Below are 19697 nucleotides of genomic sequence, written 5' to 3' on the forward strand. Positions count from 1 at the left end.
ATAAAATAAATAAAGTAAATAAAATAAATAAAATAAATGCAGGGAGACAGAGAAAACTAATTTGCTTCTTGCAGGCATTTGGTCAGTCTTAGTCCAGAAAGGCATATTCCTCTTGTATACACTTCATTAGCAGAAGAAGCCACAAGGGAATAAAGACTGCTTACTGTTGAGTCTAGGAAAGGTGCAGTGTACCTACAAAATGTCCAACAGCTCTACAAAAACCTTCTTCTGACTGTTAACCCATGAATTACGTTCCTCCTCTGTCTTCAGTGTGAAGTTTGCACACTAACAGGATATTATTTGAAATCAACCTGTACAGCTGTTCCTATGGTTTAACTTAGGGAAGATAATCAGTATATGCCAGAAAGCATCAGCTTCATTTTCCTGTTCTTCCACTTTAGTGACACATATGAGCCTTGAGACAGGAATAGGAGGCAGCCAGATAGCACAGGAACGACCAAACACATCATTGTGAAGCATTGCCACAAAGGGTAGCAAGGGCATTTCAGCCAGTTTTGCTGGGTAACAGCGAGTGACAGAGGACAGGGGATTGAGTATTTTTGCCTTGAAGAAACAGTCACAGAAAGTCTAAGAGGTGCCAGCTGGAGATAAAACTCACTTTGCTAGGCAAAGAAGTGAATAGTTACTTAAGTCTATTATTCTTCACCTTTCCCCTCCATCACTGTGCATGTATCCAGCACAAAAAGGCAGCCTGGGACATAAAGCAAGAAGAACTGTGAATGCTGGTCAAAGACAACTTTGCTAAAACAGGATCTTCTGGGGAAAGGAAGCACAGCAATATAGGATCTAGCAATAATGACTTGTTTCCATTGCCACAATATTGTTGAAATACTGACTTGCATGGGAGAATTTGGTATAGCTGATGAAAAATATGGGTCATAAAGCAAGGTAAGAACTAGAAAAATAGAACCTCCAACATACACATGAAATAGAGGAGAGGAATGTTTAGGAGAGTTGAAAAAGCTGGGAGCTGAAACACCAGCGAGAGAAGGATATACAGGAGACAATGGTAATATACATTACAATGTAATTCGCTCTTCCAAACGTGTTTTGACTAAACATTGACTAATGGTACGTGACACTTTGCAGGCAGGTGCTTCTGTCAGAAGTCTTATGGACTGAAGGATACTATGGAGAAATGCCCTAAGAACTTGATTTTTAAAACTGGTTCCTCCTTTCATGTCTGACTGTATTTTCGGTAACAGCTTGGGCCAGATTAATTGAGGCTTCTATCCTAATAAATATCTGCACAATTTAAGTACTGAGGAAAGCTTCCTAGAGATATCGATGTGATTCACATTGCTCCCGGATTCCACTTGGAAGTGAAATTGCCCACTGCAATCAAGTTGCACACTCCAGAAATGCTGCTGGTTCTCTGAAGCTTGGAGAAAATCCTCCAGCTGGAAGTCACAGGCATCTTCAAGACTCCTGAGTGACTTTTAGGTGGGAGTTCCCTTGGATTAGTTGTGGAGAAGTCTGGGATTGACCACAATCACCTAACTATGTTTAAAATATGTTCTTTCACCTCTACAGAAAAAGTGGTAAAGTAAAATAAGGCTGATTTTTAAGCTTGAACAAAACCACAACACCATCTTCGTGGTATAATCAAAATAGAGTTTCCTCCTGACATAATTCATATCAGAGGCCAATTAAACTCTGATACATCCAGAATGAATTTGTTTTCCCTTGTCTTACAGCTAGTATCTACAAATTTCAGCTCAGAGCACAGACAGAAACACTAGATAGGAAAAAGCCTCCTTCTGGGAGAGAAGACAGTGATTCTGCTGTGACACTGCAACATTTTTCCATTGTGGATATATATTATCATAGTAGATAGGCTCCATAAAATTGCTAGATATAATTTTTCTCTTGGAAAAGACACTGACTATGCTGTGCTCCCCTCCTGTAGTTTTCTGATGCCATTAGAAGTGTGGCGACTTTGCTAAGCCACATCTTGTTCTTTTCATGGTGTCTTTATACTGAAGGGAAATGGCTCCACATCTTAAATCAGCAATCACTGTCTACATCTGTGGGGTTTCCTCGTCTGCAGATGAGAGAACCCAGAGAGAGAAATACAAAATAATTTATGTTCATATAATACATAGTCTCTTTCAGTGCTGTCAGTGCAGGTGGCCATGCAGGGGCCTGGGGGAAAAGAGCACAGCTTTCATCTCTTTCTTTCTTGAAAGACATTGGACATTAGTCTGATTGCAAGAGAGTGTCTAGTGTCTGTATTGAGAAGGCAACAGTATTGCTGTGTTTACTCCTTCATGAACCACTGACAGAAACGATACTGTGTTTTTCTTTCATTAATCCCACTGAAAGTAATTAATAAAATGGGATCCCAGCCTACTGGTTACACAGCTATTTTTCAAAAAGAGAAATCCGAAAAAGAGTGTGCTAACATGCCCATTAATTCGAAAAAGTGGAGTTTGGCAGAAAGAGAAAGAGCTAACAGGAGTGAACTTTGAAAAGCTCATCAATGAGGAAATGAGTCAGTCCATTCACGCTTGTATATCCTCATCAAATATCCCAAAGAGGTAGGAATGTGTCTGTTTTGTTGTATCCATACCACACTACGTATCACTGACAAAGATGCTTGTTGTACTGTCCCAGACCAATTTTCTTGAGCCACTACACTTTTCTTGTTGGTACTGATAGAAGGAACACCATTTCTATGCTAAGAATTAATGGGAGCAAGGAAGTTTGGCTGTGTCCTAGGAAAACTTTTCAGTTTCATGCACCTGTACCTGAAGATACCAATTCAGCAAAGAACCCCCCAGAAATTTATAGTCAAAGCCACCACCATGGAAACCCAAGTAATTTCTCACCTGCAACTTGACAGCTAATGGTAATATTAGCTTTCTGGATTGTTTTCACTGTGCTTCCAATATCAACAGTAACAGCAGGTGATTCAGTGTTGATCACAGTAGCTCTTGATGCCTTTATCAGTGGCTTTCCTGTATAAAAGAAGCATTACAGTTTATCAGACCAAGCACACTGGACTTGCATGGGACAGACAGCCTGAGATGCTCTGTGTGAAAGCACCTACACAGGAGAGATGGATAAGGGGAAATGCTGGAGTATGAGTCCACCTGATCTTTATAACATTATAGTGTCAACAAATTCCATGGGAAAAGTTGTCTTAGAATAAGAAAAAGCATAGTTAGAGCAGAGGCAGAATAGCATTAAAGCTATATGGACACACATGAGAACCAGCTGAGAATCAATAAACACCAGGACAACTGGAGCTGCAGCAAGATGTTTGCCTGGTACTGCAACCAAAATACTACCTTTGCCAAAGGCCTGAGTGATGGCTACAGACACATTAATAGTGCAGGATATTTAGTGCAACATGCAAGCTGTTCTACACACCAATCCTGTTTTTCTTTAATCGACAGTGGAAACACTGGGATTGGGAAGACCAGACCATAAAGAGGAAGCTCCTTTGTCAGATAATGTGTTTTATTTTATTGAAAGGCTGTATCGAGTCTTATGCATTAAAAATGTTTATCTCTAATAAAGATACCCGCTTTGCCGGCAACAAAATTTTCAAATTGTTTTCAGTTTGCTTCCAACATTGGTGAAAGCAAGCGTGTCAAGGCATTTGCGCTGTTGTGCCCATGTGGGATTAGCTGCAGAGTTATCCACCATGTGGGGCTTGAGGAGCCTTCTGCACCTCCTTTGTAGGGGCACTGTAAAGGCATACCTACAAGATACAAAACCAGTTCAGAGACACTTGGGCTTAGCTCTGAGAGAGGGAGTGAAGCAGCATAGCTGACAGAGTTGGGTTAAGGCAGCCCCTTGTCTAAGCCAAAATGCTCTTCGGGCTGGATGTTGGCAAAGGGCGCAGAACATGACAACACCACTTTAAATGGTTTGGAATTTGGGTGCTTTTTGACTCAGTGAGTATTTTCAAACTAATTTTTATATTAAAAATATACCTAGAAACATACGATTTTGCTCTTTAAATAATTGGGGAGATGCAACCCAAGTTCAGATATCACTTGCCTCCAGAAGTTGCCACTTTAGGCTAATGTCTATCCCTGGCTTAATTTGTGTGTTAATCTGGAGGTGACAAAGAAAGAAAAGATGGAAGGGAGAAAAAGAATTTGATTTCCCTGAACTCACGAAGAGTCCTGAAAATTTCATTCAGCCCTAACTATAAATTGCTCCATATAGCTTTATTTCCAGGGCTTTTAAAAGATGCCTTTCATCTGGAATTCCTGTTGTATCAGCTTGGGGTCTTACTAATTTGTTTATTTATTAATTTTTTTCTTTTAGTGCTTTTATTTCCTCAGAGTAGTAAAGGAAAATATTACATCTTATTGTTGAAATATCTTCGAAAGTTTTGATGCTTTGTGGAAAAGCCTAAAGAAAAGAAAGAAAACTTCTTTAGCTATCCATCAGCCTTTTCCTGACTGGTTTCCACAATCTCCTCAAAAGAATAAAAATCTGTTACCTGTTCAACCCTGAAACGAGTAGCAAACCATTGAGAAAAATGGAAGCATATTCCGCTGTCATTTTTTCCCATGCGTGTGTTAAACTAATCAGAAAATTCTTCAATGAATTCATCTTTCAGCACCACTCCTGATCCCTCCAAAGATCCTCCAAAGACAGTCTTTCCAGGTTTTTTTTTGGAGAAAGTACTTCCATTATGCCAGAAATGTTGTTGCTCTGTTACAAAACCTGCTCAGTATCTCATTTTGATGCTATTGCATCTTGTTACAAGATGTTCAGCTCTTTGCCTTGAATGTGTAATGGAAATGTATACCAGTTCCTAAGGAGAGTTTAGCTTGAATCTGGGATGCATAAATGTTAATTCATCTAAAAACATTAAACTACAGCCTTGACAATTAATTTTAATCAAAAAGATACTAGCCTTCTTGTGCCACATGTATACCTATTGCTCAGTTTATTTTTATATAGCTTCACAAAAATTCTCTCCACAGATTACATTGCATTTAAACACTGGAACAATATGGACAAAACAGCAGTTTTGACTGATGATTTTTTTACCTCATACTCAGCTTCCCACTGGTGCACACAAGAGGTTTACTGTGGAGTTGCTCCTTTTAAAACACTATACTGTCTTAGCAGCAGCGCCACTCTCCTGCTGGCAAGAACTCAGCAAAGATATTAATGATCTGCAGTAGCATATGAAGGGTAAGTCTCTTTGGTTTTGCCTACATGTAATACGTAGCTCTGATGCAGATATTCCTTTTCCACTCTGGGGAATTCAGCTGTAGTCCTCCTAAGCAACAGGCAACAGCTCTTTCCTGTTGGTTTACCGATCATCAGAGCTTCACTGCTGGCCACTGCTGCATTCTTAAATTTTCTGTATGCTCCTCTTACCTGAAATTTTCCCTGTGTTTGGTGTAAAAAACTCAAGCTCATCCACAGCTATTCTTTCCTCTAATCATACATGGGTACATTGGCAGCTGATGGTCACTGCCTATACATTGGAGGTCTCCAAATCCTTCCAACATTCTGCATCACCAAAATAGAGAGGTTTGAAAAATCAGTAAGCTTTCTAGTCTTCTTAATGTGTTAACTTTTGCCTTTGTGATAAATAGGATCCTCCTTTTCTAAGACCTCTCTGTATTTCACAGTCTTTAGTTGGCTGTTCTGTCCCTTCTCCTTACTCAATAGTTCCTCATGCACGTGTACTGCTCTGTCCTTCTGTTAGTCCTGGTGTGGTTGTAAGCCTGATGACTCTACCTACCAACGAACCTTGAAGAAGCTGGATTCATGCACTAATCCCTGTTTCTCTTGAATTTTATTTGGGTTAATTTTCTGAAATCTAAACTAACAAAGAATATTTAGTCTGCTTTAGAACTCAACCATTACTAGAGAAATATATCACGGAAGTTAATTTTTTGTGAATCTCTATTTGCCAGCAGCTGAAACAGTGTCAGCCATGCTTGTGCCACAATGGATCAAATAAAACACAGTACTCGATCCTGCTTGATTCAGCCCTGGTATTTTTCAGGCTTGCCTAACATATATCTGAATAAGGCCTTCAAACAGTCTGTTAGAACTTGAGGAGATAATCGATAGGTTTAAAATGAGGCATACACTTTGGGAGGGTTGGACTGCACTGCCCATATAGGCTGTGGATAACCACAGGGTGAACACTTGTCTTGAGATCGCATGTCAGGTGGAGCAAGTGAGAAAAAAGCACTGAGCTTTTGCAGAAATCCACAACTTTCCAAACTCTTTGAAAGTTGGACTATGTCTCAGGGTATTCCAGAGTTCACTGTTTTCACCAGTGTACTTCCTTTGACCCACATTGCCCACCCAGCATTCATAGCCATACGCTCCCCACCCAAACATTTCTGTTCAGAATCGCAAGAGTGACAGGGACAATCCTGCAATCACAGAGAGTGAACTGTTACCTGCTAGAGTGACAGCAATGGAGACAGAGTCAGATCCCAGGGCATTGGATGCATTGCAAGCATAGAAACCCACGTCAGCTTCCACAGGCGCTAGAATATGCAAGGAGTCATCTGGCTGAAGTAGCATTCTGTAGTAAAGCAGAAAGAAAGGTAGTCTCTTAATCTGTGTAAGCACAAATACAATTACTGAGATTTTTTCAGGTTTATGAAATTTTTTTTCACAGTTCAGGTCTTTAGGTTATATTTTAAAAAATCTACTACAAAATTTAAAGTCTTACACTGAGAATGTGAGGTGTGATTTACTTAAATGAAATTTTAATCTCATTCCCAGTTCTTCTACTGCTGACGTGTATTGGAGAAAGATTGCTAAGTAGTTTGGACATCTGCCCAAGGTTTGTGAAACGTCCTCCTCTGCTGCGTCACTTCCTGTATAAAGTTGAATGAGTTGCCTAGCCTCCCAGTCTCTCAGTTCTGCAAAGCAGGTGTACCAATAGTAAAGAAAAAGTCAAATTATTGCAAAGGAACAACAGGAAACCTGATGAAGCTAGAAGAAAGATGTGAACCACAGGTTCAGTGTCCAAGCTTGAAATAAGCTCCAAATTCGTTGATTGCTGGGCAGTTTGAACAAACTCAGCTCCCCTAATAGTCAGTGAAGACAGAGAGGAATCTTCAGCTACTTTCTGGGCTGAACCAACTGTTTCTTTCCTCTGCCAGTAAGAGGAGCCTACCATGATCTCAATGTGTTGCCCATGGTTAAGTGGGTTGAATATGGCCTTAGAGCTTTTAGGAACTGCTTCTTTTCACAATCTGGTTTTGCAGTGGTATAACTCCATCAGGTCCTGAGTATACCTGTTTAAGCCAGAATTCAGTCCATGCTTATTTTCAGCAGGCTGTGTTATATGATTATTGTTCCTTTCTCCGAATTTTTTAGCTGAAACTGTTGATAAAACCCAATGATAAATTACTTTTCTCATCAGGAAATTTCAGCAGCTGTTGTTCATAAACTCTTAGTTTAGGTTGTGATTCACAGTGACAAGGGTGAAAGTGGGTATTGGGTATGCCTGTAAAACGTGCAATAAAAGTCTGACCAGAGATACTGGAACTGATGAGTTTCTTTCCCCTCCCACAACTCCGCCAATCAAAACAGTTGTCTCATGGATAAAAAACCAGCAGATACTTGACCTTGCACAACACCGTGGATGATAGATTTCTGAAACAAACTAGATTAAGGCCACCCATCAAAAAAATCTATTACAGGAAAAAATAAACAGTTAAAATTATTTTTTTTTTTACCTTTTTTTGGTAATAATAGTAATTAATAAAAGGAAAAAGCTGCCTTTTGACAGCCAAGTTTTGCAAGCGATTGGAAAAATGTACATTTGCAAAACAAATAACAATAATTTTTAAATTGTATCTTTGCTTGCACAGCAACAAAATGCCAATGGTTGAAAGAATTCCACCGCCCCATTTCTGCTTTCAAGGATCTTTTCTTTCTTACCATTTAGTCATAAACAAGGCAAACTTCCCGTGCCAGCAACTAACAAATTTCTTTACTTACAAAACTAGTGATAGCATGCATCAATATTTCTCATGTGAATTTTTTACTTTAACACTGACTGGTTCAGCCTTTACATAGAATTACTTAGAGCTTCACGATTTGTGCCAAATTATACTATCATGTTACAGTTAAAAGTCGCGTGTATTCAGTCAGTCGCTGAGGGCAGTTGGTCCAGAGTCTGCCCAGCCTGCAGTGGAGCGGTAGGTCTTGATGTACTGGGGTTTTCCTGAGGTTTTCCTTTGCTAGGGAAACCTCACGAGAGTAGAGTGATCTGCAGGGAGCTGGCAGCTCTTGCAGGAGCCGCTGACAAGGCTTGGGCATTGCCAGGGCAATGGCAACCACGTCTATAAAAGGAGCCCTTAGGGAGTGCTGCACCCACCATCACTGACGCAGCTGCCCAGATGGAGCTCCAGTGGAGACGTGCAGCCACCCAGGCGTCAGGCTGCAGGTGTGCCCTGCTGTGACACCGGTACAGGACGGCAGCAGTGAGCACCCCTGTGGGAGTGAGCCCAGGTAGAGGAACTCCTCCGCTCAGTGACAGAGCTCCGGGAGGAGGTGAGCAGGTTGAGGAGTATCAGGGACTGTGAGAGAGAGACTGACCACTGGGACCATGTCCTGCTGTCCCTGAGACAGGCCAACAGGCACACAAGACACATAACACGGAGAACTCCCTGCCTCCTCTCCATGTGACTGAACACAGTGACCGGAAGGACAGGGACCAACGGTGACAAATTCCTGCCCAACGAAGCAGGTGTGTCCTCTCATCAGCACCCCCACCTTCCCAGGTGCCCTTGTATAACAGGTACGAGGCCCTGCAAGAGGAACCTATTATTAATGAGGACAACTTGTGTAGCTTACAAGTGTCACCAAGGTCTAAGGCCTAAGCCCTGCATCAAAACCTTCCACAAATGAAATCAGACAGGTCATTGCCATAGGTGACTCCCTTCTGATGGGAACAGAGGGTCCGACAAGCAGACCTGACCCAGTCCTTGGGGAAATCTGCTGCCTAGCCTGGGCCTGGGTTAAGGATTTGGTGAGAAAGCGTCCTACCCTGTTACAGTCTCAGACTATTATCCATTATTGACTTTTCAAGTAGGCAGAAATGAATTTGCAACAAGAAGTCCAAAGGCATTCAGGGCCCTGAGATGACTGGTTAAGGGATCAGGAGCACAAGTGGTGCTCTCCTCTAACCCTCTAGTTGCAGGGGATAATGACAGAAGAAACAGGAAGACCGAGCAGGTCAATACCTGGCTCTGAGCCTGATGACAGCAGCAGGACATTGAGATTTTTGATCATAAGTCGGTTTACACGACACCAGGCCTGCTGGTGACAGGCAGGGTACACCTGTCTCAAAGGGGGGAAGGGATCCTTGCTCAGGAGCTGGCAGGGCTCATCAGAAGAGCTTTAAACTAGATTTGAAGGGGGAAAGGGATAAAACCAGGCTCACTGGAGGTAAGCCTGAGAGCAGCACATCATTGCAGGACAGCATGCTAATGAGGTCCTTAGGTCTGCCACACCAGTGGAGGCAGTGGACGGACTGCCAAGTGATAGCACAGACACAAGGGATACTGATGAACCATGGTAGCGCTTGGGAAAGGTCAGGCAGGAATTAGGCCTTTCCCCCCACAAAAAGATGTTGGGATGAATAGCCCAACTAAACTGCACCTACACCAATACACACAACATGGGGAATAAAGAGCAGGAGCTGGAAGCCGTTATGCAGTGGGAAAAATATAATATAGTCCCATTATGGAGGCATAGTGGGATGATTCACACAACTGGAGTGCTGTGCTGAATGGTTACAAACTCTTCCGAGAGGATAGACCAGGAAGGAGAGGTGGGGGAGTGGCCCCGTGTGTTAGGGAATGTTTTGATTGTCTTGAGCGTATGATGGTGATGCTAGGGTTGAGCGTTTATGGGTAAGAATCAGGGGGAAGACCAGCAAGGCCGATATCAGACCAACCAGCCAGGATCAAGATGTAGGTGAAATATTCTATAAGCAGCTGGGAGAAGTCCCACAACCACTACCACTTGTTCTCATGTCTGCTGTAAATACAACGCAGCAGAGAGAAAACAGTCCAAGACGTTCCTGGTGTCTGTGGAAGATGACTTCCTGACACAGCTGATGAGGCAGCCAGCTAGAAAAGGCTCCCTGCTAGACCTGCTGTTCACAAACAGAGAAAGATTTGTGGCGGTGTGAAAGCTAGAGGCCCTTTTGGACATAGTGATCAATTCTTGAGGAAGCAAGGAGGAAGGTCAGTAGAACAGCCACCTTGGACTTCTGGAGGGCAGACTTCAGCCTGTTTAGAAGTCTGGTTGACAGAATCCTTTTGGAGGCAGTCCTGAAGGGCAAAATAGTGCAGGAAGACCAGACATTCTTCAAGAAGGAAATATGTAAGGCACAAAACCAAGCATTCCGGTATGCCATAGAACAAGCCAGCAGTGTAGAAGTCCAGCCTGGCTAAACAGAGAGCTTTGGCTGGAACTCAGGAAGAAAAGGAAAATCTATGGAAGAAGAAGCAAGCCACTCAGGAAGACTGCAAGTATTCTGCAAGGGTGTGCAGGCAGAAAATTAGAAAGGCCAAAGCCCATCTACAACTTAGTCTGGCCACCACCATAAAAGACAATAAAAAACATTTCTATAAATAGATCAATAGCAAAAGGAGGGCTAAGGAGAATCTCCATCCTTTATTGGATGTGGGGGCTGGAAACACCCAGGATGAGGAAAAAGCTGAGGTACTGAATGCCACCTTTGCCTCAGTCTTCAACAATAAAACCAGTTGTTCTCTGAGTGTGTAACCCCTTGAGCTGGAAGACAGAGATGGGGAGCAGAACGAAGGTCCCATAATCTCAGAGGAAACAGTCAGTGACTATTGCACCACTTACACGTGCGCAAGTCTGTGGGACCAGATGGGATCAACCTATCATCTCAGTACCCATCTGGTGCTGAGGGAGCCTGTGGAAGTGCTCACCAAGCACTTTTCCGTCATTTATCAGCAGTGCTCCCAGTTGACTAGAGGTTAGCAAATGTGACGCCCATGTACATGAAGGGCCAGAAGGAGGACCCAGGGAACTACAGGCCTGTCAGTCTGACCTTGGTGAAAGGGAAGGTTATGGAGCAGATTATCTTGAGTGCCATCACATGGCACATACAGGACAACCAGGTAATCAGGCCCAGTCAGCAGGGGTTTATGAAAGGAAGGTCCTGCTGGATTTTAGTAAAGCCTTTGCACTTTTTCCCACAGCATTCACCTGGAGACACTGGCTGCTCATGGCTTGGATGGCTTCACTAGATAAAAACTGGCTGGATGGCCAGCCCCAGAGAGTGGTGGTGAATGGAGTCAAATCCAGTTGGTGGCCAGTCACAAGTGGCGTTCCCCAGGGATCAGTATTCGGTCCTTTCTCTTCCATATCTTTTTCAATGATCTGTATGAGGTGAATGAGTTCAAGTTCAGAAGGAATGTCGATCTGTTTGAGGGTATGGAGGCTGTCTTCCCCTACCCTACCTGCCCTACAGGGATCTGGACAAGATGGATTGATGGGTCGAGGTCAGTGGTATAAGGTTCAACAAGGCCAAGTGCCAGGTCCTGTACTTGGGCCACAACATCACCCTGCAATGCTACAGGCTTGGGGAAGAGTGGCTGGCAAGCTGCCAAGCAGAAAAGGACCTGGAGGTGTTGGTCGACAGCTGATTGAACATGAGCCAGCAGTGTGCCCAGGTGGCCAAGAAGGCCAATGGCCTCCTGGCTTGTAACAGCAATAGTGTGGCCAGCAGGAGGAGGGAAGTGATTGTCCCCCTGTACCCTGCACTGGTGAGGCTGCTTCTCAAAACTGTGTCCAGTTTTGGGTCCCTCACTACAACAAAGACATTGAAGTGCTGGAGTGTGTCCAGAGGACAACGAAACTGGGGAAGGGTCTAGAGAAGAAGTCCTGTGAGGGGCAACTGAGGGAACTGGAGAAAAGGAGGCTGAGGCGTGACCCCATCACCTTCTACAACTACCTGAAAGGAGGGTGTACTGAGGTGGGGATCAGTCTCTTCTCACAAGTAGCAAGTGGTAGGACAGGAGGAAATGGCCTCAAGTTGCACCAGGGGAGATTTAAGTTGGATATTGGGAAAAATTTCTTTACAGGGAGGTTTGTGAAGCATTGGAACAGGCTGCTAGGGGAAGTGTCACCATCCCTGGATGAATTTAAAAGACAAGTAGACATGGTGCTTAGGGACATGGTTTAGTGGTGACCTGGCAGTGCAAGGTTATGGTTGGACTTGATAATCTTAAAAGTCTCTTCAAACCAAAATGATTCTGTGATTCCGCATGTGTGCAAATGTATGTATGCTGACCAGTCAGTCCTACATCAAGCTAACACCTACCACACCCTAAAAAGTTTTCAGAAATATTTCTGTTACCTTCAGGTTAAGGAAAGAGCTTGCTTAATATTGCACCCTGTTAAACACAAAGGATTGTGATTTGTTTGTTGTTAATCAACTCTGCTGATGTAAATCTCCCTTTCTCAGTTTGGGTCACCTCAAGATCCAGCACAAAATATTTTAGAAACAGAAATAGGCCAAGTAAGATACCTGTCTTTAAAAAACAAACGAACTCCAACACAGCTCCATAATCCTATCTCTTCAACCCAAGTTTTAAAGTCCTTCTTTAGAAACAAAACTAATGTTCTTTTCAATAATTCTTTCTGTTATTTGTGTGTCACAATTTGGCATAGCTGCTTTTCTTGAAAGCAGATTTTTTATTATCCCTCTTCGTATAGAATGATTTTGGCTGGATTCCCTATTTGCTCATAGATTGCTATTTTTGTTAGGTATTGAGTTGCTTGTCAGTGGTGAAAAAAATAACAGCTGTAGCAATTCTTTCTGTCAGCAGCATGTCTTCAGAATGTTGTTTATAGACTTTAAAAAGTACAGCTTAATGTTTGATCAGTCCATCTCAGTTGTTCTACACTGCATTGTTTCCAAGACAAAAATGTATTTTACAGGACCTATACCAGTGACTAATTCAGTTGACACTTCATAAACACCTAACTCTGTACGACTTACTCTTTACATTCTGCTTCATGTTCATTTATAAGACATAATTTTGTTTTAGAGCAATTGAATTATCAAGTAACAGGTTGCCAGTGGTGGAAATTACAGCACACTTGGAAGGCTTACTAAATAATGCATAAATTTCGTTGATGATTTTTTACTTTTAAAATTGATTCCTAAAGATACTGATATGAATTTTCTTTGAAATAAAACATTTTTTATAGTTTACCAAAGTCTCCAGACTTTGGTATACATACTAGCAGGCTCTAAAACTGAACTCAGAACCCATGCTGGTGTTAACCTGACACTTTAACATTAGGAGAGAGTATGGATACTCATGTTAAATATGTACTCACGCTGAATATTCAGACTCAAGTCAAGGATCTTTTACTGGAACGACAGAAATATTCCCAACTCTTGCAACTTTTTGTGTCATGTTTTTGTTCTACCGAATAACTGAAAACCAACAGTTTTTTGGGGCCTGTGTTATATCTTTTTGTGACGGTGTCTAGACTAAAGCTGAAGAAACTAATTTTTGCAAGAGGAGCTGTGTAGTATGGGTCTTAGATACTTTTAGGTGGATGGAACAGCTCATGAACAGAAGCAATGGAAATAGAATCATTTGTCTCAACATCGCTGGTCCACAGAAATCCACAGCCACAGTGCATGAAAATGAGTGCCTTTATCTCAGTATTTGGTAATACACAATACAGATAGCTATCACCCAACCTAAAACCAGCAGCCTGCTGTCTAAACATCGCAATACAAAACAGATACCACCAGAATCTCAGTATACTCAGGGCTTAAGCTGAGCAGCTTCAGTGCAACTGTCTGACCTTCCTCACTAAAAGTATCTGGCTTTGACATTGTTGCAGGAAGGCCCATATGTATTGATTTTCTTATTCCCATTTAGACAGAGGTGGGCTGGAAAACTGGTTTATCTTCTCCATTCAGTGACTGATAAGGCATGAAGAAGGTAAGTTGCAGAGCTGAAAGACGGGTCAAGCGTATCGAGCACCACCACATGCAAATGTCCTTGCAGTTTACAGCAGTACACCGTGAGACTGCTTAAACTGCAGCTTTCATTTACACAGCTGATTGGAAGCCAGCAAGAGCATTCTGAGCCAAAACCAGAATTGGCACTCTGTTAAGAAGCCAGCAAAACATCCAAAACTGGATTTTTATGTGCACCATGGTTTCTAAACTTCTGTTAACTCCGAAGTTACAGATGAGGAGTATCTCTGATGCCCAGAGCACTGCACATTTTCTCCCTCACCCACCAACCTAGAGGAACAGTAAGTGACAAGCACAGAAAGAATTCATAAAGTGGAAACTGCCTCAACCTTTAAAGAAGAGTGATTGCATGTGGTTACCACAAGAGATACATTCTTGCCCTTGGTGTCCCCTCCCCCCGTGAAAGTTACGGTTTGGAAGTGAAACCTAATATACTTACTGGCCTTCAGACACACAAAGAGAGACAAGAACCAGGAAATGCAGTACACTGGAGAAAACAAGGATTTTGGAGTGATTCAGTTGCCAAAGTTAGAAAGGAGCTAATAAATTAATTGTATAATTATTCAGAAGGAGTAGTTGTACCTAAATCAAGACTTTAATGGATTGTTCACAGGTACCACACTGGAAATTAGTTTTTACCTTGACTCCATCTTTTCTGATTTCCCATGGTGACCTTATGACTAAATTCACATGTCTTAACTGAGGTCAGTAGCTTGTGCCAAAGCTGATGCTAGCAGATCCCTGGACTGCTTTTTATACCATGTTGGTTATTGTAACTGTGGTACACTGATAAAAGCATTTTGTTACTCAAGTTCTTGGGCTACACATGGGGCCAGCACACTTGGAGTTTGAACAGACAAGGACACACCAACTCACACCAGAAGACTAATGCTTAGAAGTTGGTGTATAGAGATGACAGCTTAGCTGCAAATAGCCGTGCAGTGTGGTTCCATGGTTTCCAGTGGAATTTTTTTTTCCTCTGTTCCTAACAGAACATACACAGGGAGTGTCCCCTGAGGCCTGTCCTGAGGCAGTTTCACACACAGATAACGTGGAAGACAGATGCCTCACTTTCTCCATCATTTGCTATGACAACCTTGTCAGACAAACCTTGCTGCTGCACTGTGAGAAACGCAATTTCATTCCGCAACAGAGGATAATAATAAAAATCAATAATAAATTTTTATACATCAAAAGCAAACTTCATAGCAGAAAGTTCCACCTTCAGATGGGAAAATACGGTAAGGCTCCCACCCTCTAGACATGGAGTGCTCTGTTGACTGCATTAGGCACTTACCTTCTTTAGTACTTTTCTTTTCACTTACTGAAACAGAAGGAAAACTGTTTGCTGCGCCAGACTGGCCCAGCATCCAGACCTTGCTGAAAAGTTACAGTGCCCTCTTTATCACTTCACATGTGTTAGCCCTTCTTTCTGCTATGAAATCAGACTACAGCAAAATATGGTTTTTTTCCATGTGACTGTCAGGCAGTACAACATGGAAACTGAGAGTCAAAATATCCTTTATTGTCTTCTAAGTTAAATAATAAGTTTTACCTATCACTGTATTTCACCTCTTCTCCATTCTTAGCCCAGCTGATAGTCGGTTTTGGGTTTCCCACTGCTTCGCAGTGAAGCAGCACGCTCAGTGTGCCACTGGCTAGGACCACCGTCTGTCCCAGGTGGGTAACAACCTCAGAAGCAGAAAGCTGTTGTGCTGCTGAAATCTTTCGGAGGATGGCAGGCTTTTGATGAGGTTTGTGCAAGCCATTTGCCAGGTCTACAGAGGTGGGAAGAAATGTTTCAGCAGATGATGTCCTCAGAGAGCTGGTAAATCCAGAAACATGTCTGTGGACAGGGTACTCCACTGAGGCCGAGTCTTCGCTTCGCTTTGATGCTTTGAGGACAGATTCTTGGTGTGCCAAGTGGCTCTTGAAAACGTCGCGAGCCTGCTGCACAACAAGCTGCTCAGTGTAGATGTCTTTAAGCTCCTCAGGCTGTTGAGACAAATTCCTTATGATATCATCCAAGCATTTCTGCTCTGTTACCATAGTAAATGGCAGGCTATAATTCTGGCTCTGGTCCTCTTCTGAGGATGCATTTCTCTCTATGGACTCGTGGGCTTCCCAGGACTCCACATTTTCCCCTGGCCAGCCCCCGTGCTGTAGCAGCCTTGAGACAATATAGTCATACCACCTGCTGGGGTCAGCAAGAGGCCCTCGCTTTTCAACCTTGCTCCCATTGAACAGAATCCCATTGATAGGTTTCTTCTCTGTTCTCAAGGCTTCATTTAAGCCGGCTTTTCTCATGGCCTCTTCCTCCCTATTACCAGTTGGCTGCCCAGCAATGATCTTCTTGTTGCTTCCAATTAGCTTAATCACAAAATTCTCCCGGGCTGAACCTGCTGTGCAGGTGTAAATCCCTGTGTCTGAAGGCTTCAAACGATGGATTTTCATGTACCCGTAGGGTGCAATTGTGATATGAGCTGAGCTGGCAAGCCTTTTGTCATCCTTCTCCCAAGTGATCATTGATTTCCGGAACCTCCTTGTGGGACATCGGAGAATAATGGGGGTTTTGGGTAGCAGGTAGGCATACCCACCCACAATAAAGTGCAATTTCTTCTGCTTCCTTGTCTGGACATAAACTTTCTTTACGGCCATAATATGGGGGCTTTGCTTATGAGCTGGCCTGTTGTGTCCTGGAATATCATTAATACTATTAGTATGTGACACCATTAAACAAAACAAGCAGTTTACGTTGGTGCTGGCAGTATTCAACCCATTACATAGCAATGGGAGAAACTGGCCACTAGCTGCTGAACATTAAGTTGGAGCAATCAAAATAAGAGGAATTACAAGGCATACTTTAATAATGCAAAAGTAGTTCCACCTAAGGTACACACAGAAGCCAAAGGGCCAGAGACGAAAGCTTTATGGGAGTGAGAAAATTTGAGTGGAACTATAGCTCTTGTTAAAAGTATTTACATGAAGTTTTAAATGCAGAACTAAATAAAACAGCGTATGTATGTTATTTGTTAATACCATGCAACTTCGATCCCAGTTTTGGTTGTGATGTCAGATCTTCTTTTCTCTCTGGCGTACCCCACATTTAGTAGTTTCAGATTTCATAGTCAGCTTTAAGCTGAAGATAGAATATCTTTCAACTTCCACATATCCAGTTATCCTACTGCAAGCCAGGGAAGAGCATATGGCGACAATACTGCTCTGGTGAAGTGCAACAGCAAATGCATGAAGTACCATAACATACACCTAAATTACATTGCATGGTTCATTAGAAATCCCAGATCATAGAGGGTGCTGAGTGACGTAATGAAATATTAAATTTTTAAATGATCTTCAACATCATCTTTTACCATCCATTTTATCTGCAGCTGTTCTATCAGGGAGTTTATTTGCACCTGCCCTCAGTCTGCTGTGCTCTATCTCTAAGCCGATACATTCCAGCTGTGAAATTTAGATCTAGATTTGAGTCAGAATTTTGAGCCAGCTCTTCCAGAAATTCATAGCTCCCTTCCAGGACATTAGTTCAGAACCAGCTCCAACACTTAAATTTATAGCTCTCACCCACTGACTTGCCTTTTTGCTAAACAAAACATACTTGTTCACAGAAAAACTCAGCAGCAGCCACTCTGGAAAACTCTGTAACAGTAGTGCAAGAGTAGGTTATGGTGCAGGTGAGAGCCTGGATTTCTTAGTGACAGACATCTAAGACCCTTTTCCACAGACACTTCCAAGCATTTTTTCCACTTACTTGCACATATGCCTAGTGCACAGGGCCTGACCAAGGATGAGAATGGCAAAGGTGGGCACAGTGAGGAATTAACGATGACAAATCCACCGTTTTTCATCTTTCTGCAAATTGCATTTCGACTCTGGGTGCCCTCTCCACAGCTCACTGAACACTAGGAACAGAATAAAAAACATTAAGAACAAAGTGTATTAAAAGCATAAGCGTGTTCCTCGTCACCCCGCTACCTTACCTCCCATATCCACATTGCATAATCACACCACGGTAAAGATTAGTTACAGCTTTCAAAATATTGCAGAAAAAAGCAGAGCAGCACCTAGCCATTCAGTTACAGATAGTGAAGGTACAGTAGGGAGATGATATATCAGGTATTTTCTGCCCTTTGAGGCTTTGAACATTCCCACAGTCCCTTTAGCACTTTTTTTCTCTTAGATGATGTCACTTGTTTTAACGGTTCTGAGCTACAGTCAGTACAAAGCTTATCTTTGCTTTTTATTTCTATATCTCTCTGCTGGCTGGGAAGAACTTCTGCTCATAGCCAAGAGCACACCACATCGAGTTTTACTTCATAGATACATCACGTTTGTTGGTGTATTTTTCTAGCAGAAATTAGAACTATGAAAATATGCTACTCTCTCTGGGAAACTTAGCAGCCGAAATCCAGCTGCAGTGTTATCGTGTGGGAAATACTATCTCTACTAGCCTTGTTTTGTTAGCTCTAACCAAAATACCCACCACGTGGGACCTAACTCCTTTTATCCAATTATAGTGCTTTAAGAGATGTGGGCTGTCTGTGTAACAGAGTCACTATCCAATCACCATGTAGTTAGTCGAGTGGACAAGAGTCTATAAATTGGGCTGTAATGTAAACAATAAACGGGTCTCGCTACACACCATATTGGCGTTCGAGCGATTCGTTCCACTTCAGCCCAGAGCCTGCCATTTCGTGTCGTGACATTTTCTGGGGGCTCGTTCGGGTCTCCGATTCTTCCGTGGGACTGATTGACTACGGGAGCGGTGAGAATACCTGACTGATCCGGTAAGGATCATATTTCAGTGTTTGGGAAGGCTGAAGGGTGACCACGGCTGCCTCTGAGTAAGGCAGGAGAGGACGTCCCAGGAATTTGTGTTTTCTTCGTTGTTTCGTGTTGTTTGTTCCGCGGTCACGGAATCTGCTGAATCGGCGGGAGAGAAAGTTGTTTTTTTAAATCTTCAAAGGCAATAGCAAGAGGGGCAGGACCCCTGTACGCATAGGATTAAAGTGTGCTGCTTGCAAGTCTAAAGCTAACGCTGCAAAATTTACAGCTGTCTGGAGATTTCTTTTAGAGACCTTAAAAAATCACTCAGAGACACAGGCTGCAGCTAAGAATTCCCCCTCAACCCCCACTGCGAGGGTACTGCTTAAATCGACACGCTCTTCGCAGCAGTGAAAGAAGTCCTAGTTATTTTAACTTCCCAGGGCCCCCTTACGAAAACATACAGGGGCAATAAATAGCCGCAGGCTGTGAAACATCTCCCTGATAAGATCTTGACGAAGCGGCCAGCAGAATTCCAGCCGGCTGCAGAGAAACGCTCCGCTGATATTTACTTACTAGGTGATTTAAAGCTTTTTGAGTGCTCTGCTCACCCTCCCCTGCCATCGGAGTTATGAATCAGTTGAATCCGTGCTATCGGACTGACAGGCTCTGTCTTTCTGACCCGCGCCATTGGTGGCAGCGAATCGTGAGATTTACAACTGCGTCACTGTGGGCAGACTCCATCTTGGACATCGTCTTCCCGGAAGTCAGGGCGGAAGACACGTTTCGGAACACCCTCCTTTCCCTCGCCCACCCCCGGTGACGCCTCAGGTCAGAGGTCGTTATCGGCATGTAAAGCTGAGTCTTTCGGGGTTCTCGCACTCAT

The 19697-nt window shown here is 42.9% G+C and overlaps 1 protein-coding gene across 1 annotated transcript; it reads right to left on the reverse strand.

Moving 5' to 3' along the window:
• Window positions 1-2852: 2852 nt before the first annotated feature.
• LOC104493583 (ADAMTS-like protein 1) lies at window positions 2853-16687 on the reverse strand (the record flags this gene model as incomplete). The annotated part of the gene is made up of 3 exons (XM_010136297.1): window positions 15585-16687; window positions 6420-6547; window positions 2853-2981 (listed from the first exon to the last, which is right to left on the reverse strand). Coding segments are annotated over exons 1-3 (1360 nt in total), but the record flags the coding sequence as incomplete, so codon positions are not given.
• Between the last annotated feature and the right edge of the window lie 3010 nt (window positions 16688-19697).

The sequence above is a fragment of the Buceros rhinoceros genome, unplaced genomic scaffold (genome assembly GCF_000710305.1).
Source record: "Buceros rhinoceros silvestris isolate BGI_N320 unplaced genomic scaffold, ASM71030v1 scaffold5540, whole genome shotgun sequence".
Classification (NCBI taxonomy): domain Eukaryota; kingdom Metazoa; phylum Chordata; class Aves; order Bucerotiformes; family Bucerotidae; genus Buceros; species Buceros rhinoceros.